This window comes from Lynx canadensis, chromosome A3 (genome assembly GCF_007474595.2).
Source record: "Lynx canadensis isolate LIC74 chromosome A3, mLynCan4.pri.v2, whole genome shotgun sequence".
NCBI lineage: Eukaryota > Metazoa > Chordata > Mammalia > Carnivora > Felidae > Lynx > Lynx canadensis.
The window spans coordinates 11,769,372-11,794,274 of record NC_044305.1 but is presented as its reverse complement, the minus strand read 5'-3'; the positions used below and the strand labels follow the sequence as shown (position 1 = coordinate 11,794,274).

At 46.3% G+C, this 24,903-nt stretch overlaps 1 protein-coding gene across 6 annotated transcripts in view; it reads right to left on the bottom strand.

The window, feature by feature from the left end:
- Positions 1–1,206: 1,206 nt before the first annotated feature.
- B4GALT5 (beta-1,4-galactosyltransferase 5) overlaps positions 1,207–24,903 on the bottom strand; it is a 75,961-nt gene continuing 52,264 nt past the window's right edge. For 5 of the 6 annotated variants that reach the window (XM_030309427.1, XM_030309430.1, XM_030309432.1 and 2 more), the window contains 8 exons: positions 20,845–20,979; positions 10,542–10,655; positions 9,804–9,928; positions 8,698–8,814; positions 7,919–8,106; positions 7,083–7,205; positions 4,813–4,914; positions 1,207–3,861 (listed from right to left, as the gene is read on the bottom strand). In XM_030309427.1, coding sequence (XP_030165287.1) covers positions 3,714–3,861; positions 4,813–4,914; positions 7,083–7,205; positions 7,919–8,106; positions 8,698–8,814; positions 9,804–9,928; positions 10,542–10,655; positions 20,845–20,979 — 1,052 coding nt within the window. In that variant the 3' untranslated portion in view covers positions 1,207–3,713. Of the gene's footprint in view, positions 3,862–4,812; positions 4,915–7,082; positions 7,206–7,918; positions 8,107–8,697; positions 8,815–9,803; positions 9,929–10,541; positions 10,656–20,844; positions 20,980–21,653; positions 21,739–24,903 lie in introns of all 6 variants that reach the window. The other variant, XM_030309429.1, reaches the window with a different exon arrangement.

The window sequence follows — 24,903 nt, the reverse complement described above, 5'->3', positions numbered from 1 at the left end:
CCTGCAGTTTACTGGGTGACCCCACTTGTCTCCTCTCAGCTCATCAACATCCCCTCGGGAACGCCTTCCACACTTTGTGCTCACGTCCTTTGTAACGCTCCTGTGGTTTTTAATTTGAATCATACCCTCCACGGGGGGGGGGGGGGGGGGGGGGCGTGTGAGGCGAGAGGACAGTAAGCTTTAGGAGGCCACTGACCCTGTCCTTTTTGCTAATCATTGTATTCCTAGCACCTGGGCACGGAACTTTATACTCCATAAAGATCAGTGAGTGGTAAACACTCAACAAATAGAAGCTATGATTACAATCTCCAAGCGGAACCAGGCAGGACTGGCCCCAGAGGACCTTCGATCTGGACTCCATCAACTTTCATCCTCTCTGTGCCCAGGTGTCTTGCTCGACTCGATGGGCATCACCTGGGCCAATTCTGGAAAGACATTGTGGGAGGATGCCTGGGCAGCACAGTGGGGTTCGGTGCTTTTGCTCCAACGGCTGAGTTTCTCACTCACTGGTCTGGTCTCGGGGGTCGGGCGGGCAGGTTTTCTCTCGGGAGTACCCAGAGGTCGGCGGAGCAGCGTGTGGAAGTCAAGCTGCTTGAAGGAGCACACAGGAGCTGAGCTCCCATGAGGAAAGGAGAAGAAAGGCCCCCGAGGAGCCAGACGGTTCTAGGTAAAGACAGATGACCACCAAGGTTTGGTTCTTGAATATGTATTTTTTACTGAAAAAATCATTCATAAATTAACATACAAAAATGTACAAACACATGAGTAAATAATGTAATGACAAAGGACTATTTTTGTGAAAAGTGTTTTTAAAACATCTTTAGATTTCAGTGCAAAAATGTACCCCTGGCACCTCTTAAAACATAAGAGCAAGCTCAAAAAAAAAAAAAAAAAATGTAGTGATGGAAGGATGCTAGCTAGCTACGTTCAATGCCATCGTCAATGGTGAGTGGACACAATCAGTACATGTGGCTGTTGCTCAGCTATTAATGTCTGTGGTAAAGGAGCTGCAACAAAACAGTCCCTGTAATGTCAAAAGAAATATTTTTGCAATAACTCCTCCCCCCCAGAAAAACCGCGTGAAACGAGAAACCTTTCCCTGCACGCAGCAATCAAAGACGAGACTGATTTAAGGGGTCGCCCATCAGGAGCCTTAAAGAATTTCAGCTGCCAAAACACTCACAGGGTCACATTTGGTTCTTATTGTTCTTTTTTTTTCCTTTTTTTTAACATGAGACTCTGACACCATTAACAGCTCACGGGCCTGGTTGTATATTGCCTTTTATATTTCCGCACGACACTCCCAACTTGGTGGGTAAATGACTCAGCAGCACACGGTAAAGCGATTTCACGCGATTTCACACTAAGAGAACAAACTCACATGTGATCGCAAAGATAGTTTCAGTGACCTTACTTCAAGCAGTGAAAAGAGACCTTTCCTCTTGTCCTCAAATCAGCATTTTCTTTTTAAAATCAGGTGTTTCACCTCTTGCCAACATTTTGTTCTCGGTGGCAAAGATGTTCATGAAAAGCTTCGACCGAGACCATTTTACGACACTGCTGGGTACACACACATCGTCCTTAACCAAGGATCGGTGTATCCCAGCAAATTCTTCCAAATGACATCATATAGTTGTGTCCCACTGAAAGTGGCTCACGGCCTTCAGTGACGAAGGAGGACAGGAGAAGGACCAGAAGCGTCAAGGCCAGCACACAGGCCTGGGGGGAGGGGAGGGCGGAGAAATCTTTATTGCTCTATGCACCAGACTTCAAAAAGGAAAACCAAGTGAGCTCCTGGGTGTAATGTTCCCCCGTGAAGGTCTTTCAAAGCATGAGATGCTCAACATTCTTTTAAAACCTAGGATACAACTTACCAGCATTTTCAAGGGCAACAACCTGCCTTCTCATATGAGCTGATAAGAGCTTTGTAATGCTATTTTCTATATATACCATTCTATTCTTCAAAAGAACAAAAAAGCAAGAACAAAAAACAAGGCCCGGCCAATCACTCCCACAGCTTGTGGGGGTCATAAGTCCATGGAACCAACACATGCAACGGAGAAAACCCCCAACCCGCACGCGAATACACAAATATACCCCCTACACACACATTCATGTAAACCATGAAAATTAAGGAAGTTGAAGGCAAACAAGGCAATTAAAAAAAATATGAAGTACTTTTCAGGAAGTACTCCTAATCACGATATATAAATATGTTTTATGGAAAAGGAGAGGAAGAAGACTGGCATTTGTCGGCGTCCAGCAGAAGCCAACAGGAACTATAACTTGAGGGATTTGGCTCAGGGAAAAACAGAGAGGCACAACTTCGAGGGCAATTTGGAATCTAACTTCAAGAAGTGCATGGGGTGTGAACACAGCTCATGGGCTTGGGTCCTTGCATCCTGGAGCCTGCTTTGCAAAGCTCTGATCGGGGCTAACCAGGACCCTAGCTAACCCACGGCACACAAGTGTCACCTGCTCCCCAGCTGAATTCTTCATTCCATCGCTCATTATTTCTATGTACTAGTTCATAATGTTGACAAACAATCTTTCCAGAAACCCAAACAGGGAAATATTCAGAGGAATCACTGAAGCTAGTTAGTAATTTAGGCACAGATTTCAGGAATTGTGGCCAAGTTCCACAAGAGCAAAAACAAAAAAACAAAAACAAAGAAAAAAAAAAAGAGGAGAAAAGAGGCAGAAAACCCATCCACCCCACCGCACCCCCACGTCTCTCAGTGATGAAAGGATAAACACTAGAGTCCAGAAATCCAGGGGCGTGTGCACAGGGAGGCCCCCGAGGGCTCCTGTCTAGCAGGTGGCTGGATGAGGGCGTGCGTGCCCAACTCGGGAGAGCGCGTCCACAGCAAAAGTCAAGAGCAAAGACTTTCGGAAGAGGAGGATGGGAGGGGGCAGGAGTTAGCTACCAGTGACAGACAGGACCGGCTCGTTCTGTAGGTGACATGCCCTGCATCCTCTCCCTTCCAAAGTGACAGCAATTTGGGAGGGGACATTCTTCCACTTCCCCTGCGTTTTTAACGGAGTTCCTGCATTTGCCAACCAAATAAGTGAGCTAATGTAGAAATCCTCGGTTCGAATTGGAGCCAGCTATAAAATTAAATTTAAAAAAGGCATTTTACATGGCTTATTTACAATTATACTTCTTCAAGAAGTGATTGTTATATGTCTATTTATCTTCCCCAATCCCTCCCCCCCACCCTCAATCCCCACCCAAAGCAGGTAATTTATTTATCTATTTTTTTCCTTTAAAAAAATGAAACCGAAGAGAACACCAGAGATGGAGAAGAATGGTGGGTGGAGTTTCATTTGCGCTGCCCTGGGGTGGGGCTGCCTCTTTGCTCCAAAGGCCATTCGGAGGAACGGGCTCGGCGGTGGGACCGTGGTGGATCTCGGTTCCGGGTGTAGAGATCCTGGCTGAGACGGGACGCTGGGGCAGGAGACCGGGGGAGCAGAGCAGCAGGACAGACGTCGTCTTGTGAAAATAGAAAGCCAGTCCTCATGAAGGCAGTTCCCAAGCCACAGTGAAGGCGTTTTGTGCGTGGACACTGTTCACATTTTTTTTTCCCCCTCGAACCCTGTGATCCTTCATCAGACACTGTATTTCTACTCTCTTCCTGTGTGGAGCCCCCAGACATCACACCAGGCTGCCTTCTGGGTGGCGGCGGGTAAAGCACATACATCCTCTCCTCCTCTCAGTACTCGCTCACCTGAGCCAGCTCGGGTGTCAAGTTGACAGTAATGTTTTTATACAAGGCGTCGTATGTGATGTTTGCAAAGTAGTTCAAGTTGTTGAGGCCGTCCAGCCCTTGCCGTTCTTTGGACTTCCTCAGCAGAGCATACCTGTTGAGGCAGAGAACAGAGGGGTGGCTCTGAGTGAGGGGCTCACCTCCTCCTGGCAGGGGAGGGGGCGGGGCAGACACAGGAGGGGACACAACCCAGGGCAGCAACGCTGCGTCCCCTGGCGGGTGACTGGCCCACCCGTGCAGCCGCTCCAGGCCAGATGTTATTATGGGAAACACCTCCTACTTCACGCCAGGTGCTTTCCTTATGACATCATTTCAGTTAACGTACCTGCCCCGTAGCAAATGAAGAAGCCAGGGCTCATGATGTTAAATGACTTGCCGAAGGTAAGGGCAGGGGGCAGGGGAGTGGCAGGTAAGATACTAAAAATCCATCAGATGAGAAGGTCAGGGTCGGCATTCGGTGCCTTCCTACTCCCATGACAACAGAATGCATGCGATCAGAACTGATGGTCTGGAGAACAGGCCTCCTCCCAGTTAACGAGACAAAAAGCTACTCCTGGAAAGGCAGAGATGTCCCTCCATCTATATGCCCCAATCAGTCCAGTATGGAAGCTCCTTATCAGAAGCAAAGGTGATAGCAAAGCAAGTACAAACGGAATTTCAGGGGCCACCCTTCCGGAACCGGAGCTCGCAGGAAGGGCGCCAGTCTGCTTTGTGGTGTGGGTGTAGGTTGCACAGAGACCTTTAACGGGAGTGGATTTTTCTCCAACTCCCTGAAGACTACAGAAGAGACCATGAAGCTTAAGCTGCCAAGTGACCGATTTCCTTAAAAGATCTATGATCAAGTTTTGCACCGATAATCTGATTTCACACAAGCGCCTGCCTCACGGGTAAATGAACATCTCTCCAGGAACTATTCAACAGCCACCAGAACCGGACCTTAGAGAGGAGGTGGGGAGGAAGACAAAGGGTTGCCACATGCTCTGGGACATCTGCAAATGCAAAGTACAGAGGGTATTTGTGAGAAGGATAAACACATTGCACCAACCTTCCAAGAAACTGGACTTCTCCTCGATGGTGATGAGGAATAGATTTGTACTTCCCGGTGTCGCCTTCTGGCCGGCTCACGGAGTAGCCTGCGTTCTGTACTCTGTCCGAGACCAAGAGAATGGGCTTTTAGACCAAATGATCTAGCAGTGCAGGTGTCCACATCTATGCCGAGGCTGAGAAACCCCAAGGTGAACGACAGAACTTCTGCACCTAAATATTCAATTGCCTACCCTCTGGGCAAGCGCGTGGTTGCAGACAAGAGGTCTACAATACAAAAAAAGTTTTGAGGAAGAAAAGAAACTTAAAATTCTCGAGAGTGAGGTGTGCCGCCAGGTCCCCAGGGACAGGTACATCGGTGAGCATCCCCCAGGGGGTGAGTGCACACGCCCTCTCGGCTGGCTTGTTCGGATCCTATCAAAAATATTTTTCTCACTGGTGGACAAAACACTTTTCCTTTCCACCACCTGCTATAACGCAAGTCAGGAAAGTCAGAGTTGCACTGTGCTTTCCTGGTTGTGAACTTAATTACTCTGCCCAACTCCCCCGTCACCACGGAGGTGAACTCATCTGTAGGACATCCTCTGATCTAGATGTAAAACTTCACAACACTATGGGGACAGCAGCATTTAAGGAGGTACTCGGTTATTTATCCTTAGTATGAAAAAGATAGGATTTTGAAGCTGGGTTTACTGGAAACTTGATGGGACTGTAAGAAACTGTGAACACGTGTCAACACTGCGGGAGAATATTATTTCAACATCCTCCTCTTGACTCCAAATTACACTCTCCTTTTGATACAGGAAAGTGTGTTCTTACTCTGAGTTGATAAATACATATAGGATGCCTACTGTGTACCTGGAATTGTGCAGCACACTGGGGGGAACCAGCCCCAGATCCTGCACCCAAGGGGGTTCCTGTTGACCTGGGGACAGTGCCAGCGGAGAATTTTGGCAGATGTCCTGAATTGGAGTTTGACTGGACTCAAGGACCAGTCAACCAGTAGGTCTGTGGCAAAGCCGTTCATCCTCACCGGGTTCCTAAGAAACCCAAATTAGTTAAAAGGATGAGATGCCATTTTTATCTCTCAGACTGAGAAGGAATTGTCTGGAGCTCCTCTATCCGATATAGCAGCCCCGGGCCACACGCGGCTGCTGAAGGGCCGAAATGTGGCAAAATGTAAAAGGTTGTTTATAGCCAATGTTGGCCGTGATGGAACGGTGATGCACCATGGCTTGGACTCTTTCTGCAATCTCTTCTGGAAGAAAATCCTGGCGATTACTATCCAAATTCAAAAGAGCAACTTACTTGACTCTGCCGTTCCACAAGAAGGAATTTAAGCTACAGAAATATCTGCACACGTGAACAAGGATATTCAAAACTGCGAACAACAATGTTCATCGACAGGAGAGGATTAAAATAAATTCTCGTGTATCCACGTAAAGGAATACCATGCCGTTGTTAAAATTAAGGAAGTGGCTCTCTCTGTATTAACGTGGTTGGAGAAGGGATGGGCCTGGGTTATTTACGTAGGAACAGAAAAAAGTGGGGAAAGAAACGGCCTGTTCGAAATCGCTACTTCCTAGGAATGAAATAGGATAGCGGTGGGGGATTAAGAATTACGCTCTGGTTTATGCACCTTTGTATTATGTGAATTTTTACCGGCAAGTATTACTCTGTAATTAAAAAGCAACACGTAGCCTTCTTTTTTAAAGCCAATTTAGAAAGTAAACAGATACAAGGTAGAAATTCTTTTGCTTATTTGTTCCTTACTAGGTTACTATTCACTTACTCTGTAAAAAGACTAGTTGACGCTACTCAAATACAGCATCGTTCACCCAAACTTGTACAACACAAGCCTTATCTGATGGTACGGATAAATGCATGTACACATCACTAATATGTGACCTCTGGTTTGGGGAGGTTTCAGTGAAATGTGCTAGGAGTGTAAAATAAATACCAGATTTCAAAGATAGAAGGGGAAAAAAAGATGAATGTGAAGGATCTTGTCAACATTTTATACTGATTGTATGTTGGAAGGATATTATTTCTGATATATTACGATAAATACACTGTTAACATGTTTTATTAATAAAATACAGTGAAATTAATTTCCCGTCTTTTTCTTTTTTAACCTTTTTAAACGTGGCTGCTAGAACACTTCACATTACCTCCGTGGCTTGCACCCTATCCCTCCTGCGTGGCGCTTGTCTGGGGGAGCAGCCTAAGGCAGTGTTTCTAGAAGGCACCGGAAACTGGAAAAGGGGGTACCTGTTCCATAAGTCATCATCTTCTCCGCCCCAACCCCAGAAAGCGTTTGGGAAGCCATTGATCTTCCGGAACTGTTCCACCGTTAAGCCGCTCACTCCACCAAAGAACTCGGTGTAAGGAAGCCTGGAAGGAGACGTACAGCTTCAGTCATCTGTGCGTCCAAGGGTGGTTTGTCCCCAGGACAGGCCGCCATCTCACCGGAGAACCACACAACGTGAAACAGCACTCTCCGCACTGCTGTCCTGACCCATCTGCAGCCGTTTCCTTGTGCTGAGGCACGTCGCCCTCTGTAGCTAACTGCATCCTTCTCTAATTGTCTTTTTCATAACAGCTTTATTGACACATAACTGGCGTTCCATATAATTCACGCATTTAAAGTACACAACTTCGTCGTTTTTGGGATATTCACGGAGTCGTGCCACCACGACCCCAATCCATTCTAACACCTTTCATCACCCCAAAAAAGAAGCCTTGTACCCATCAGTGGCCACTCTCCGTTCCCCCTCCTCCCCTCAACCCTAACCATCAGTGTCCTTTCTGTGTCTGCGGCTTTGCCGAATTCTGGGCAAGTCATGGAAATACGATCAGGCCAACACATGGCCTCTGGTAAGTAGCTCCTGCCTCGCACCAATGCTTTCAGGGTTCACCCGCCGGCCAGCGTGTCAGGACTCCCTTCCTGTTTGCTGCCTAACAGCGAACCGTGCTGTGGCCGTGCTCCATTTTGTTCATCCCTTCGCCAGCCGATGCACGCTGGGTGGAGCTAACTAGCTTTGGCCACCTTTGCATCTCTCAGCATCCTTTCAGATTGGACCTCTTCCCGGGGACGTGATACTCACAGGTACATATACTTGTCCAGCTTGGTTGCGAAGTGTCTCGGCATCTGCCCGCATCCGTAGTAGTTCCGATCGCTTTCTGGTATGTGATCCACATCATGAAAAATAAGACAGTCCCAGTCCAGATCCTTCATTGCTTCTTGAAAACCGACGTTGAAAAGCATGGCTCGATTAAAAGGCTGGGTGCCGACCTAAAAGCAGCAGAACTTTATTTTTCTTTTGCTCCCGGAGCAAACTCTTTGCTGTCCCAGCCCTGCCTAAAGGAGCGCTTACTGAACCTGACGGGGAGGGACCCCTGGGGGCCGGGCCAGCACGCTCATCACTGCCTCACAAGCCACTTGACATCTCGCCCCGATCTCCTTAGAAATAAGAGGGGTGGTGACTCTCTCCCAAGACTGTCCCAAAGGCAGGCATTCGGCCCATAACAGCATTTGGAAGCCCCATAAAGGGAGGAAAGAACAATACAGCCACTTCTACTCACAGCTCCTTATCCTTATCTTAAGGGGAGTTTCCTGGGTCTGGAGACTGAAGACACCACCCAAGGCAGCTCTGACTCAACCCCCACACAAGGAGCCTTTGTCGAAGGGCACACACAGGTCTACCCTGGACTCGGGTCTGCCCGTCTCGGGTAACACCTCAAACCCAAACTGCTCTCTCTGCCCTCCCTTTCACCTCTGGGTGGCTCGATCGTCAGATTTCCGTTTCCCTGGCTCTGCACTCCAAAGGTGGACTCTGAACTGCTGCCTCGGAACAGAGAGAAGAGGGAAGGAAGGGCCACTCGCCTGTTCAACCACATAAAACGCAAACCACAGGCGCTGGCGCTGGAGCATGGGAATCAGGTGTCTGAGCAGGACTGGGAGGTGCTCGTGGCGGTTCCGGAAAGGGATGAGGATCGCCACCTGGAGAGGGTCACACGAGAGAAGCCGCCCCGTGAGTCCCCCCCGACTTCTGCTCTGTGGCACGAGGCTGCTGCAGAATCGGGGGACCGGCTCTTGGGCTATTCTGGAAGGCTGCCTTGTCCGCAGCCTCTGCTGAAGGAGCGGCTATATTGGCAGGTGGACCCTCGGAAGTGAGGGGACTCTGTCCTCACACACACCATGCTGTGTACATAGTGCACCTGCTGAGTGAGTTCTTTCTAGGCCACAACCCAGAGGAAGACGTTCATCCTCCACCAAGACCTGTCCCACAAACACATCCATGGATACAGAGGCATACAACTAAAACACACTCCACAAAACAGTACTTCCCCTTAGAGCGTGCAGCGCACTCTGAGATAGATAGATATACATCTATCTCATCTCTTAGTGCTGGTCATACGCCCAGTGATGGGCTGGAAATGCCCATCTATTCCAGATCTGCCTTGTTCCTTGCAGGACCGGCACAGAAACAGCACTTGAATAAATACTTGTTGAAACACTGGACTTAGGCCGGTGTCATGAGCCAGATCCACACACGGATGCCTCCTAACTACAGTCATGCAGAGAAACAACCAGAAATTCTCAGTGTCAGGCTGGAGAACTCCGCTCTTGGTCGCACTAAGCTCAGAGTAACGATGCCGAATGAGGCACTTGCAGCCCCGGATTGGTGAAGACGGCTTTTGCTAACATGGCTCAAGAGACCTATCAACCCTCCTCCTTGCTTAGCCAAGATGCCTATAAAGAAGACCAAAGGGTCCCGCTCAGCCATGCGGACGACACGCACTTCCGGGGCTGCAGTCTGTCCTTAGGGAAACCCACGCCTCCCAAGCGTTTCCATGAACTGCAGATACTTTGCATCGGGCAGTAGGGTGCAAAGCACAGATTATCACGGTCCGTGAGTCCCACGGCGACCTGGGATGATGGCAAGTCCAGGTGGGCCTCCTAGCATCTGGTCTGACTTCGCAGCCTACCTTCCATCGAGGCATGCAATCCGAAGGCTTCCAGTGACCTCCGAGCTTGATGGCTGGGTCTTTGGAGAAGATTTCATGGATGTCGTCCATTGCGATTTCACTCATGTTTATGTCTATTGGGCCCTCTGAACAGAGAAAGGGGTGGGGGGGGAAGAAAAAGAATTAAGAGGCCAGAAAATGACAGAAGTCTCCCCCCATGTCCAGGGTTTCACTCTCTAGGGAGGTTCAATGCTTTTTCACCTGACTGCCGTCTTTCACAGTGCTGGGAGGCCCTTCCTCTGCTTTGCAACCCCCTGTATTTCACTTCATCACTATTACTGGGCAAAGCAGTAAGTCAAGAAGTTAAGACTTTAGAGCTTTGGCTCTGCCAATGGAGTGGAAAGAAATTGAGACTGAGTGAATGGCAGCTGAACGTCTCGAGGAAGGAGGAAAGTGGCTCTGCTTGAAGCCTCTCTGAGGGCTCCCAAGGCGAGCACCCACGCACGGCCCCACCACCGATCGGTGATGCCAAGTGATCATGTCCAAACTCAAAACATCCATCTTCTGCTCAGGTCATGATCTCTCGGTTCGTGAGTTCAAGCCCCACACGTCCATTCCTCTGCAGCCCCCTCTCTCTGCCCCTCCCCCACTTGCACTCTCTCAAAAATAAAACATTAGGGAAAAAAAAACACCTCTCATTCTTATTTTAATCAGATAAAAAGACCCGTCAGTCTGCAAAGCCAGGGTGGCTCTACTCACTCATGGAAGGGAGCCTCTCAGGGCAGGTATGGTTTGCAAAGTAGGTGAAGTCTTCAGGAAGAAACGTTGTGGTTTGTAGGAAGGTTTCACTGTGGTTCAAGTCAAGAGGATAATCTAGAGAGGTAAGAAAAAAAGGCACGTGTCCTCAATTCTGCAATTCTCAGAGGCCTACCAGAGAAGTATTTTTCTTAGACAGCATTTTTTTGTTTTGCAGAATTGGGACTCTGGGCTAGCTGTTTACCGCAGCTAAAAATGCGAACATGTCAATAAACAGGTTAACAGACGATCTTATGCCAACCGGTGTTTCTATTCTTATGGTTACTACAGTTTTATATGCACCTCAGTGTCCAAAGAATTCTAGAACATAATTTAAAAAAAAAAAAAAAAAAAGAAAGAAATGAAACAGTGTCCCCCTCCCATGTCTTATTCTCTACAGGAACTATTTTCACTTCTTTCAGACAACTACTGTGGTATTCACTGCCACTGACAGCTGTTCCAGGAGCTTCTGTTTTAGGTCTGTGGGTTTTGCTCTCTTCCCTCCCTGCCCCCATGACACACACACTCTTTCACCCTCCCATCCCCCAACATATATGATCACTGTGGTTCACAAAATCCTTAGTATTTACACGGAAGGATTTATTCCTCAGATACTGTTTGTAGCTGAGAAATATGGAAGGTTAGGATTCCTTTTCTTTTCCTGCATAATTTTTTCCTGGAGTGACTGTTTCTGTTTGCTTAGTTGTTTTGTTTTTTTTTTTAAGTTTATTTATTTTGAGAGAGGGACAGAGAGAGCAAATGAGTGGGGGAGGGGCAGAAAGAGAGAGAGAGAAAGAGAGAGAGAGAGAGAGAGAGAGAGAGAGAGAGAGAGAGAGAGAATCCCAAGCAGGCTCCGCACTGTCAGCACAGAGCTGGACTTGGGGCTCGCACTCACAAAGGCACTGTCAGCACGGAGGCCAGTGTGGGGCTGGAACTCATGAACCATGAGATCATGACCTGAGCCAGAGTCGGACACCCAACCAACCGAGCCGCCAGGTGCCCGTTTGCTTAGTTTCATGTGGTGTCGAGACTAAGCCGACACCGTGCCCTTTGCCACCACATTCCCGCTTAAGACATTAACAAGCCTCACGTCCTCCCTCAACTCTGTCATCCCAAAGAGGTCCTGCGCCTTCCAGCCAGTCTGGACTGGCTCCCCGCTGTGCCCGCTGTGCAGATGCCACCTGGGGTCTCCCCTCCCCTCTCAGCAGGTGTGAAACCTCACTTTTCCTCAGCTCGATTTCTCCCTCTTTCTCGCTGGAACACATCTCCGTCTGGCTTCCTAAGCAGGGGAATGGAAGTACATCTGTTTCTCGTATCTCTCCCTTGATCCATAGGCAGGCCGGGCTTACAGAATTCCGGGCTGGACACAATCCTCCCAGAGAACCGGGCAGGTGCTCGACTCCACGCCTCCTGCTGAACCTGGAGCCATTCCAATTCCGGGTCCCTGGAAAGGTGACCGGGAATTGCTTTCCCAGAGTGTGATGAACTTCCTCTGGGGTCAGGAAATGTTACATTTCTATTTTGGGGTCTATTCTCACCCGCTGTGTTGACCATTTGGTGGACCTTTACCGTGTAGAAATTCATGTCCTCCTGTTCTAGAATTTGGGGGCAGGAAGAGTAGTATTTTTTTTTTTTAACGTTTATTTATTTTTGAGACAGAGAGAGACAGAGCATGAACGGGGGAGGGGCAGAGAGAGGGAGAGACACAGAATCGGAAGCAGGCTCCAGGCTCCAAGCCGTCAACCCAGAGCCCGACGCGGGGCTTGAACTCACGGACCACGAGGTCGTGACCTGAGCTGAAGTCAGATGCTTAACAGACTGAGCCACCCAGATGTGCCCCGCACCCCCCACCCCGGCCTTTTAATGTTTATTTATTTACTTAAAGAGCACGTGTGAGTGGGGGAGGGACAGAGAGAAGGAGAGAGAGAATTCCAAGCAGGCTCTGCCCTGTCAGATCAGAGCCTGATGCAGGGCTTGAACCCATGACCTGTGACATCAAGACCTGAGCTGAAATCAGGAGTTGGACACTAAACCGACTGAGCCCCCCGGGTGTCCCTCTCAACTCTTCTAACTCACCATCTTGCCACTTTTCTGCTCTGCCTTCTAAAAGGTTTCCTCATTTTACCCAACCCTTCTTTTTAATTGTCATTCCTGCTATTTTTTATTTTAACAAGTCCTTTTTACTTCTGAATGTCCATTTCTTACAATATACTTCTTTTCATGTTTGCAATCCCTTTCCCCACACCCTGGAGAACGTATGTGATGGGTGTTCTGAGTTTTCTTCTCCCAGCATGGCCTGTTTTCTCCTGATTTGCTGCTGCTTGTCCGTTTTGATTCCTAACACAGTCTTCCTTGGTTATCCGCTAGTATTTCAGAGGGCACTAACCAGCTACCTGGCAGGGCTTGGACTGAGCTTCTGCGTTGCAGAATGTTCTGGCAAGAAGTCTGGTTTGGAAGCCTCCAGCATCAGTTCCTTAGGGGCTTTCTTCTTGGTCCAATCAGATGCCCCAGAGAACTCTATTCTTTTATAAAGATTTTTTTTAAAGCAACCTCTATATCCAACATGGGGCTCGAACTCACAACCCTGAGATCAAGCGTTGCACGCACTTACCAACTGAGCCAGCCAGGTGTCCCTAGAGCACTCTGCTAACCCCCTGGCAGAATGGCGCAGTCCCTGCCACAGGCACACTGGGACTGAGGAGGAGAATAGGGCACCTAAGCCAAGCCAGGTGCCCTCAAGTTGGGGGGCCTCTGTCTTACCACCTCTGAGGGTTATCAAGTCTCTAGTTCTTTGCCAGGATAGGGGAGAATCTGGGTTTCTGACTGCTTTTTAAATAGCTTTCAATCTATCTTTACCTAGGCTGCCACTTTTAGTCTTATCTGCAAAAGTACTTAATATTGCTAATTCCTGAGCTTCTGGGGGATTCTGGGGTCGTTATCGGCTTTCCCTGCAGCCACATTATCAGTTTTCTTGGGTCTTTTGAGCCCTTTATCACTGGTCTGTCTGCTTTCCAACTTCCAAAATTTTTTGCTGTGGTCTCCCTTCTTGTTCTCATTCTTCAGGGTTTATGCCATTCAACACACACACACACACACACACACACACACACACACTCTTTACTGTTATTTTAGTGAGGCTTTAGGAATGTGGAGTTGATGCCTCTTTCCTGGGGATCTGTATGAAGGGGGCCCTCCAACTTCTTATCTTTTTTTACAGAAAAAGAAACCGTGTCTACACAACTGGTACAAGGAGACCTGGCCAGTGCATGGGTAACTCTGGCTTAGTGATCTTTCCATTACACTGTACTATTTTTTCAGAGTATTAAAATCTCTCTTACCAATCCTTGGGGATTCATGCAGCTTCTACGAAATTAAAACTTTCTACTCAAACTCACTTTTGTACCCGAGAATTATACAATCTTCAACTCATATTTTTTTAAAAAACACTGTGAGATGGTTTCCAAGAATCAAACAGTGAGTAAGTACAGGGAATCCTTTTATACAGGCACAGGGCTATGTACTCCATAAGCGCTCACAGGACACAACTCAGTGAGCGTTGACTTGAAGAGAATTAAATTTCTTAATAGGGGAGGAAAGGAACAAAATGCTTTCTGTCCTTTTCACTAGCAGCTTTCCTGAAAAACACCAAGCCTGCATCATATCGCCAAAAACAAAGCCAGCACGAACCCTAAAGGCAAAATCAATTTACAACAGAAATGAGTTCAAAAGTCCTCAGCTCATACATGTACACCTGTCCTAAACTGATCCTTTTTGAAAGTATTAACATTTTGGGGCGCCTGGGTGGCACAGTCGGTTAAGCGTCCGACTTCAGCCAGGTCACGATCTCGCGGTCCGTGAGTTCGAGCCCCGCGTCAGGCTCTGGGCTGATGGCTCAGAGCCTGGAGCCTGTTTCCGATGCTGTGTCTCCCTCTCTCTCTGCCCCTCCCCCGTTCATGCTCTGTCTCTCTCTGTCCCAAAAATAAATAAATAAACATTGAAAAAAAAAATTAAAAAAAAAAAAAAAAGAAAGTATTAACATTTCAAAAAGCTCTGTCAAGCCCCTCCAATACTAATCATTACTCTGGATAATCCTGATTTTACTTCTTAATCATGTAGATATATGTAGATATATGTAGATATGTGTAGATATACATGTGTGTGTGTTTAAATCTATAAACGATTCTCTTTAAGAAAAGTTTTCATGTGTACTAGAAAATGTGTATTTTGTGATATGTACATGTGCAGAGGGAGAAGCTTCTTCAAAACAGCATCACAGTAATTACATTTGCCTCTCTGAAGGAGAAGAAATTCCCAGGGGCAACATAATAGCATTTTCATAAGCAAATAATAGTAATAAAACACACACACAGAAGAGAATAATAATTCTGGGCAATGACAGAACCAAGCTTTAGAACTACAGCCTAAACAGGAAATAAGAAGAAAAAAGATAAAACTTACCATGATGTAGGAGAAGAGACAAGACACTTTCTAAACCTAATGATCCTATAAAGCCCCTTCTACTCTCTTCAAACACTAATAAACCCAGTAGCAACGAGCATGAAACAAACAAGACCAAATCAACATCACTCATTTTTTCCCTTCTGATTACTATATTAATAAACTATTTTTTTTAACCCCCACAAATAAACAACTCCTAAGTAGAAGTAACCTTGCCCTACACCGTGAGGGGAAAAAAGGCCCACAAAAACCTTCATTTCCTCATTTCTAACTTTAAATTTTTATTTAAGTAAAACTTGCTTTCTCACCGGTAGAAACCTTTCAAAGAAGTGGAAATTAGCTGCTCGTGACCTGGTGAAACTATGTAGTCACCGTGGGTGCCCAGTCCTCCTCTCCAGCTGCCCAGAAACGGGTGCTTCCAAATGACAGCTTCTTCCTCTTTCTCTCTTTTTTTGAAGACTTTATTTTTACGTGACCTCTACACCCATCGTGGGGCTGGAACTCACCACCCCGAGATGAAGGGTCGCACGGTGCTGACTGGGCCAGCCAGGAGCCCCTTCCTCTTCTTCTTCCTCTCTGCTGAATGAGGGAGGGAGCAGCTGGGCGGGAAAACAAGCTGGCTGACTTTCTCTGGCCGAGGCTTTGTGTTTTAAGTCAAATCTGTTTTAAATCAGGACATATTCTTCCAGCAAAGGAGATAGAGAGGCAAAGAAGGTACTGTTTTTGCATTTATAAGACGGGAAAACAGCAGATAGCCCTCGTACCTACAAATTCAGACGGCCTGCTTACTCAACTTTGCTTTCCACCAGGGCTTCGGCAGCCACGCCTGCACATTAGAATCGTCTACGAAGCTTGTAAAAACCCTAATAACACACAGGCTATTTCCCAGACTGATGAAGTAAGAACCTCTGGGGGAGGGGTGCAGGCACTGGTCACCCCTGGGAGTTTCCAAGGTGCACTCAGGTCGGCATGGCTACCCCAGTGTTTAGGAGGGGCAAACATCTGCCTTCTCCCTTATCTTGCCAAATCCAGTTGAGCTGGGACTGGGGAACGCTGACCAAGAGATTCCAGGAAGAACCACCACTTTCCCCTTCCGTTTGAGAAAAGACCAAACACTTCCCTCTCTGCTTGAAAAATGTGGAAATGTGTATATACTAGAAAGATGTCATCAGAACAAATATCTGTAAAATACAAAGAATTAGCATTTTTCACGAGTTAACAGGCCTAAGGATGACCTTGCACCTGCTGGGTGAGTAGACACAAGGAAGACCATGGACTGAGCACCCAAAAACCAGACAGAAAGAGGGGCGCCTGGGTGGCTTAGTCGGTTAAGCGTCTGACTCTTGATTTCAGCTCAGGTCATTATCTTGTGGTTCATGAGTTCGAGCCCTGCATCAGGCTCCATGCTGACAGTGTGGAGCCTGCTTGCAATTCTCTCTCTCGTTCTCTCTCTGCCCCTCCCCTGCTCGCATGAGCGCGTGCACTCTCTCTCTCAAAATAAACAAACTTAAAAAAATTTTCTTTTCATAAAAAATAAAGAAAAACAACAACCAGAGACAAAGAGGTTAAGAATATCTAGCTCACTGAATCTGATACACAGTGCCCTGGCAATGACTTTATTCACTTCATTTGCCTATGGCAACAGACCTGTTTCCAAGGATGTGGACAAGAGAACATTTTTCTGAGCACATGACTATAAAGGGGTTGGGGCTGTAAGTGTGGGAAGGTTTGTGTGCATGTGTGGACACACGTGTGTACAGAGGCAAGAAATCTCCCTCTGGGTGAAAGTTACTAAGTAGAATGGCACCTGCAAACTCATATTTAAGGATGAGAAAGGCCCGGTCCCCCAACCACTCGCCTCATTTATAAAACTAAGTGGGTGGGATGCCCTGGCTGACTCAGTCAGAGGAGTGTGTGACTCTTGATCTCAGAGTCATGGGTTTAAGCCCCCATATCGGGCATAGAGATCACTAAAAAAGTAATAAATAAACTTAAACAAAATCCTAAGTGGCTAGAAGAGATGAACCCAGATGACCCATTCTGATGTCAATGTTCTTTGAGCATCTCCCCTACTGCTCACAGTAAATTCTGCAGGATTCCTGAGGTCACACACACACACACATGGCACCGAGAAGCCTCCTCTCCAGGTTATTATTATTATTATTATTATTTTGTAATTTTTTTTTTTTTTTTTGAGACAGAGAGAGACAGAGCATGAACAGGGGAGGGTCAGTGAGAGGGAGACACAGAATCTGAAACAGGCTCCAGGCTCTGAGCTGTCAGCACAGAGCGCGACGCGGGGCTCGAACTCACGGACCGCGAGATCGTGACCTGAGCCGAAGTCGGCCGCTTAACCGACTGAGCCACCCAGGCGCCCCTCTCCAGGTTATTATTACTTCAGGTGCATCTCCTGGCTCACAGTCCTGATCCTGACAAGTGCATTCTTTTTTTTTTTATTTTTTTAATGTTTATTCATTTTTGAGAGAGACAGAGACAGAATGCGAGTGGGTTGGGGCGGAGAGAGAGGGGGACACAGAATCTGAAGCAGGCTCCAGGCCCTGAGCTGTCAGCGCAGAGCCTGACGTGGGGCTCAAACTCACAAGCTGTGAGATCATGACCTGAGCCGAAGTCGGTCGCTCAACCGACTGAGCCACTCAGGCGCCCCTGACAAGTGCATTCTTATTGGACAATCACCACTTTGGCTTTCAAGGATAAAGCCAGCATTATTTAAATGCCACACTAAGCTTTTTAGCTACACTTGGCCTAATGAAAGTCTTTGAAGATGGGCATGGGCCCCAGCACTGTGTCCAGGGTGGGGCAGTGGAGCTCGTGGGCCACCTCCGTCCTGCTACCCTTGTCAAGCCCGTGGTGGGAGTGGTCGGGTCAGAAATGACAGTCACCCACTATCTCAGCAGGATCAGGTCGAGAGTGCCCTCTCTGCCTGGCACTGCTTTGAAATGAATAAAAATGGTGGGTTTTCACTGGATACCTTTCCAATGAAATGATATTTCCTCTTTAATACTCACTCCCCAAGGATGTGCCAGGAACATGGAAGCCAATTAAGATGGTAATCTCAGAATTAGGTTACAACACTTAAAATGTTTTCTTGTTAAATCTATTCACTCACACACTCAAAAACCACTTCCTGAGGGCCTTGTGTGTGCTAGGCGGTGTACAACGTGCTGGGGCTACCAGACCACAGAGGCCGCGAAGGCTGCTGGCATCCGGAGGTCAGCAAGCCCTACCCCACAGCCACACCGAGCCCTGTATTTTACATTCTCATCCCTAAAGTGGGAACACGGCAGTCGCCTTACTGAGTTCCTATGACGAGTCCATGAGGCAGTGCAAGTGAAGTGTCGAGCGCATAGTAACACAGCCCCTGACAGCTAAAGACTTCCAATCTTTAAGGGAAACAGACACCATGGACACAAAATGGGTGATTATTCCCACCAGAGGGATGCTGGGAAGAATTATTTTGGTCTATGACAATTTAAAAATAAACACACGCGAAGTCAAATCACAATGGGTCCCTGGGTACGTCTTCCGAGGGCACAACTTGGTTTTCAAGGACAATCACCCCTAGGGTGATTAGTGAGATCCTGTGCTTGTAGGGAGGGCAGCTGCCTGTGGCCCTCTAACTTCTGAGAGAGAACAGACTAACTCACCAAATGCCCAGATGGACGTCCCGGTATCATCTAACTTTGGAGAGACATGGAGACTTGGACTGGATAAATGTCATGACAGCACAAATGTTCCTTTTTTCCTGACTGATTCATCAGGGGGAAGGCTGATGAGTAGTCAAAGGACTCCCTAGTTTCATCACACAACGAAAAGCAGGTTTGGGGCAGGGTTCGGGCAAAGTCACCTGAACAAGTCACTCCAACGCTTCCAAGATTATTTGTGCTACCTGTGCAAAATGGAAGTAACATAAAATCCTGTCCACCTGACAGGACCATGCTTGAGTCAAGGGTGATGATGTGTGAGCAGATTATTTGCAAAATCTAATGTCATACATGATGAATTAGGAAAGTGTGCTCAGCCTTCTCCCATGCCTTTAGAAACTGTACGGATTCCTCTTCCAGATCTGGTTCAGGGCTCAGGCCAATTGTTTAATGAAACCACAATTTGGCCGAAAAGCTCTGAAAAGCCAATCACTTGCTCTTTGCAAACAAGAAGAAAGGAAGTATTAAAGCTTTGGTTTGCTAACTGTAGTCCTTTGTTGCTAAGTTGGCCAGCAGGCCAGACTGATGATAAACAAGGATGTGGTCAATTCTTTTAAGGATTTCACTTCCCTTTGAGAGGCAATGCTTTCTCCCGAGATCCCAAGCACCACAGAATTTTCATTTGCAGTGTTTGCAAAGCAACTTCACATTCTACAGTGAGCTCTGGACAATCTCAGAACTTAGAGAAGGCTGATTTGGATGCAAGAATATTTCTTCAACTATACTCATTTTATGATACTGCACTAGGCTTGAGTGAAATTGGTAACAAAGCCACAGGAAAGCACATTGGGTCTCAGTTAAAGAAATACAAAGGCAAATCATAAATGCTTAGCAAAATAAAATCTCGGGGGTGTCTATTTTTTAAATAAAATACATCCCTGGCCAGACAAGAGACGCCTCACGACCGTCCCATTTAACCATCTGGAAATACTTTCTATGTTCATTTTTTGGAGGAGTTAAAAAGAGAGACCAAAAAGACAGCTTTCAAAGGTGAAGAACTTGCTGTGTATAGCCTTTATAAAAATAGTTAGAGTCAAAACCATGATTCAGGAACAAGCTCTTTTCATATAATGTTAGGCAAGCCATCTAACCTCTGTGTTCTTTTTTCCTCTTTATATAATTAGTGCTTGTAAGATAATAAAAGCCACAGGTAAAAGTTCCAAAAGATTGAGAAGGCAGAAATGTTCACTCTTACGTCCATCACTGCTATCTTTAGCTGAATAGTCTCAAAAGCTTTCTGCAAAGCTGAAGGATTCTGACTACCAAACTCAGCCACGTAGCTGGAATTAAACCACAGGATGAAAACCACACCTGACTAGGGAAGATAAACCAGGCAAACTATTGAACATTTCTTCCAGAAGTGGCTGTTAATTTGCGGAGGCTGTCCCAGATGACGTGATTATTATGAAATGGAAATCTGTTAAGTCTCAATTAAAGCACTCATAACCAACGAGGTAAGCAAGTCCTATGGGGCTGGCGAAATTCTAGCGCAGTCCAACAGGAAGAACAGAGTTGGAGCAACTCTTCCTGTTGAGCAACCACAGCCAGATTTACTTTGAAAATACCGTGGACCACCACTACGTGCAACTAACGAGACAAAACCAACCCACCAACCAACCAAGCAGCCAACCAACCAACCAACCCCACAACGTTGAGCCATAAAATAAGCAAGTGTAAGGAAGTCCAACCAAGTTCTGTTTTTCCTCGTTGGCTGTTTGGAACATTTTTTGAAATCAAATTCTTTCCAGAAACAACTGTTTTGCTGGTGTCCTAAACATAAGCTTAATTTTAGTCCCCTCTTAGAGGCTGAAAAAAGGGGTCTTAAAAGATATTCTTTACCCCCCCCCCCAACCCTGAAAAGTATCAGGAGCAAAACTGGAGTCATCCAGTCACCTTGAGTGTAGTGTTGGCAACACGAACAAGGATTCATTTTGCAAGAACCTCTTTTTTAGGAAGAAGGGAAGGCTCAGCCAAACCTTCTCTCTTTTACAATGCACTTTTTCTCATCAAAAATAATTATTCGAACCAAATTTACCTCTCTGGGGAGGAGACATTCTAATCAGACCATCTCTTGACTAAAAATATACCTGAGTCATTCACACTGCTGTTCCTCTTGGCATAAGCACTCCGAACCACCTGCTCATAAACCTGAGCTCCGATGGTTCTCATGTTGTCCCGGATCAGAATGCCTTGAGCCTGCATCATGAAGAGGTAGGTGTTCACTGCAGAAAACAGAAGAGAAGGGGAAAAGAGGTGAATTCAAAAGCCATCATGAAAACAAAACAAAATAAACACACATACTTTGGCTCACTTGCTTTCCTTCTTTAAAAAAGTTTTTTCAGGGGTGCCTGGGTGGCTCAGTTGGTTAAGCATCCAACTCTTGCTTTCAGCTCAGGTCATGATCTCATGATTCATGGGTTTGGGCCCCACATCGGGCTCTGTGCTGACAGCACGGAACCTGCTTGGGATTCTGTCTCCCTCTCTCTCTGTCCCTCCCCTGCTCGCTATCTCTCTCTCAAAACAAACAAACAAACAAAAAAAACAAATAAACAAATAAACATTAAAAAAAAAACAAAAAAAAAAAACCCACTTTTTTCAGCTCTGAAACCCCCAAATGCCTTAACTCTATTTTTCATCCTGGGCTCTATGTTCCTAAGACACCAACATTCCTTGGGTAGCTGAGTAGGACTAAGGGGGCATTTCTGTCAATATTCAGCAGCTTGAGGAAAAAAACCCAAACACATAAATTACAAAAATTACATTCCACCAGGTCTTCAAACAGCCAATCGGTATTCTAGCGCTGTGATGATCACAAAACCTTTAATTTAAAGAAGATCTCATCTCGCTTTAAGTTCACCTTCTCAATGCTCACTGGCTATGAAAGGAAACCACTGACCGCTCTGCCTACTGCAAACACTTAGGTCCAGGTCTGGTCTTGGCAACCTTCTGAAAGTGGTGTACTAAGGTCCAGCTACTTTTCTCTGGGGGGATTTGGAGAGAAACAGAAGACAGTGAAAGACTGCCAGCAGCCTGACTACCCACCCACCCCAGCCCCGAAGTCCAAAGCAAATGGGAAACGAGCAGGCTGCTTGGTCCGCGTGCAACGGAAACGCACTCCCTCCGTACTATACACGAGTAGTGAGCTACGGTGTGGCACGCCCGAGACACGTATGTCAATGACCCTCAATAAGACCAAACCAAAGCAGAAAACATAATCGTGACACACGATCATTCGCATTGACTGTCCAATCATCGTCGTCTCTGGGGAGTGAGCTCCACTTGTGCTTTCTGCAAGTGTCTCTGAGATGTCAAACTGGGGAGTCGCAATTACGCGCGAGCACAGCGCCAGCATTCCCTATGCAATCTCAACTACCAAGTCATCCGTTTCCAAGAAATGGTAAGGTTTCAAGACACACATTTGCAAATCTGAACTCCGGCCCGCGCTGGAGACCCTCTGAACATGTGGCTGCCCTCCCACCAAGCCCCAGGCAGGTCCGCCACGTCTGGGCCACTCGGCCAGCCTCGATGCACGTGGCCTCGGGCTGTCCTGGCCAGCCTCGATGCACGTGGCCTCGGGTTGTCCTGGCTCTCCCACTAGACGAGTTTTGTTGACACTGCTTCACCATTATCATCTCGGTGTCCTGCACACAATGGGCAGTAAATAAGGGCTAAATGGATGAAGCGGAGAAGTCAATTTATTGTATTTCAGGCTACTGTGTTCGCTGCTTGCACTGGTGACAGGGGTGGGGATGGGGACAGACCATCGGGCACAGCTCTCCATGAAAAACCCCAGGTGGCCCGTGTTAAACAGGGACATAAAACACTGCAGAAGATTTCAATGATCCCGAAGGTATATCCGGAGCTAGAAAATAATAAACAAATTAAAAATAAAGTCGATGTTCAGAATGCTTTCGGGAGAAATTAGGTAGTTTCAATGTAGGCCTTGCACCGAAAGGAAGGCAACCACATAGCCAGAGGAGTTACAGCAAAAGATGCCTTCAAATCCTTTAAAAAGTGTGATTCCGTGAAGCCTCTGAAAGCAAGAGTCACATCCCACTTTCTTTTTACAGCAGGTAGACAGCACAATGCCCAGTCACAGGAGGTAGGCAGTCCAGAAATATCCCTAAACAGAAGACGTAAAGTCCATCCAGTAATAAATTTCTAATGTAGTTTCATGGTATCTTTTATTATTATAATATGTACATTATACATATTATATATAACTGCCCTGAAATCTTCCTTCCATCCCCAACATACTACTAAACCAGCTGTCTTCAATAACATAGAAACAAATATTAATTAAACTTTGTGTGTAAAGCTGTTAGTTCGTGGGCACTGCAAAAAAATCACTGCTTTCCTCTCCCTAAATTTCAATCTTCTCGGTGCCTGTTACCTCCTACACTGCAAAGGACACTGTTCTTGGCCCCTCTTTTAAATTCTCTCCCTTTCTTTGTTCTGGAATCCCAAGGGCAGGATTCCTCTGGGGCAGTTCTCAAACTTTTCCCTGCCTACCACCTTGCAGAGCTACTTGGAGCCTGAGTGGGGCCCATGAATTTGCACTTGTAGCAACCTCACAGGCGATACCAGTGTGGGGGTCTGAGGACATTTCCAGAACCAGGGCTCTAGGGAAGTGCAGCTACATAATAAATAGTTAAGTTGCATTCACTGAGCACTTCATTACATAATTCTTTATCTCATTTAATCCTCATAATTATCCTAAGAGGCAAGTAAGAACTATTCAACTTACAGTCAGTTTCTAGACTTCAGGTTCTCTATGCAGCTTCACCAAGGTCAGCTGAGCCACGGACCCGCACAGGTGCACCCATGCTCAGAGGACTGAGCTTTAAGACTTTGCTCTAGCCAACACCTCTCCCTCAAAGATTTCAGGTACCCACGTGGCTTACACGATTCCTGTTAAGGAGCTAGCTTTCCAGTCTTTATCTCCTACACAAAGCTGCCAGATGGATCTTTCTTAATTACAGATTTATCCACACTGCTCCTGCTCAAAAGCCTTCCATCCGGGGGCTTCGGCGCTCCTGTCTACCATGCAAATCTCATTAATCCTTCAATTCCCAGTTACACACTTCTTTAGTCCTCCTCGAATTTCTGTGGTGCTGTTACAGATTATCAAAAATCTGCCCTTTGTTTATATTTTGTCTTAGTTTCCTAACAACTGTCTCATGTGCTGGTCTTCCCATTCAAATAACAAATTTACTCAAACCACCTATTAAGGCTTTTTCTAATTATCTACAGGAATTAGCACAATGCTGGGGGAAAAAAAAAAAACAAGACTGAGGAGATACATTTTGCCAAACAAAAGAAAATAACACGAATTCACAGACTCAAGATTGGATGAGATTTTGAAAAACACTCCTCAATCAATGAAACCAGAAGCTGCTTCTTTGAGAGAATTAACAAAGCTGATAAACCCCTAGCCAGTTTGATCAAAAAGAAAAAGGAAAGGACCCAAATAAATAAAATCAAGAATGACAGAGGAGAGATCACAACCAACACAGCAGAAATAAAAACAATAAGAGAATATTACGAGCAATTATATGCCAATAAAATGGGCAATCTGGAAGAAATGGACAAATTCCTAGAGACATATACACTACCGAAACTGAAACAGGAAGAGATAGAAAATTTGAACAGACCCATAACCAGTAAAGAAATTGAATTAGTAATCAAAAATCTCCCAAAAAACAAGAGTCCAGGGCCAGAGGTTTTCCAAGGGAATTCTACCAAACATTTAAGGAAGAGTTAACACCTATTCTCTTGAATCTGTTCTAAAAAATAGAAATGGAAGGAAAACTTCCAAACTCTTTCTATGAAGCCAGTATTACCTTGATTCCAAAACCAGACAAGAGACCCCACTAAAAAGGAGAACTATAGACCAATTTCCCTAATGAACATGGATGCAGTAATCCTCAACAAGATAATAGCCAACCGGATCCAACAATACATTAAAAAAATTATTCACCACGACCAAGTGGGATTTATAACTGGGATGCAGGGCTGGTTCAATATCCGCAAAACAATTAACGTGATTCATCACATCAATAAAAGAAAGGACAAGAACCATACGATCCTCTCAATAGATGCAAAGAAAGCATTTGACAAAATACAGCATCCTTGCTTGATAAAAA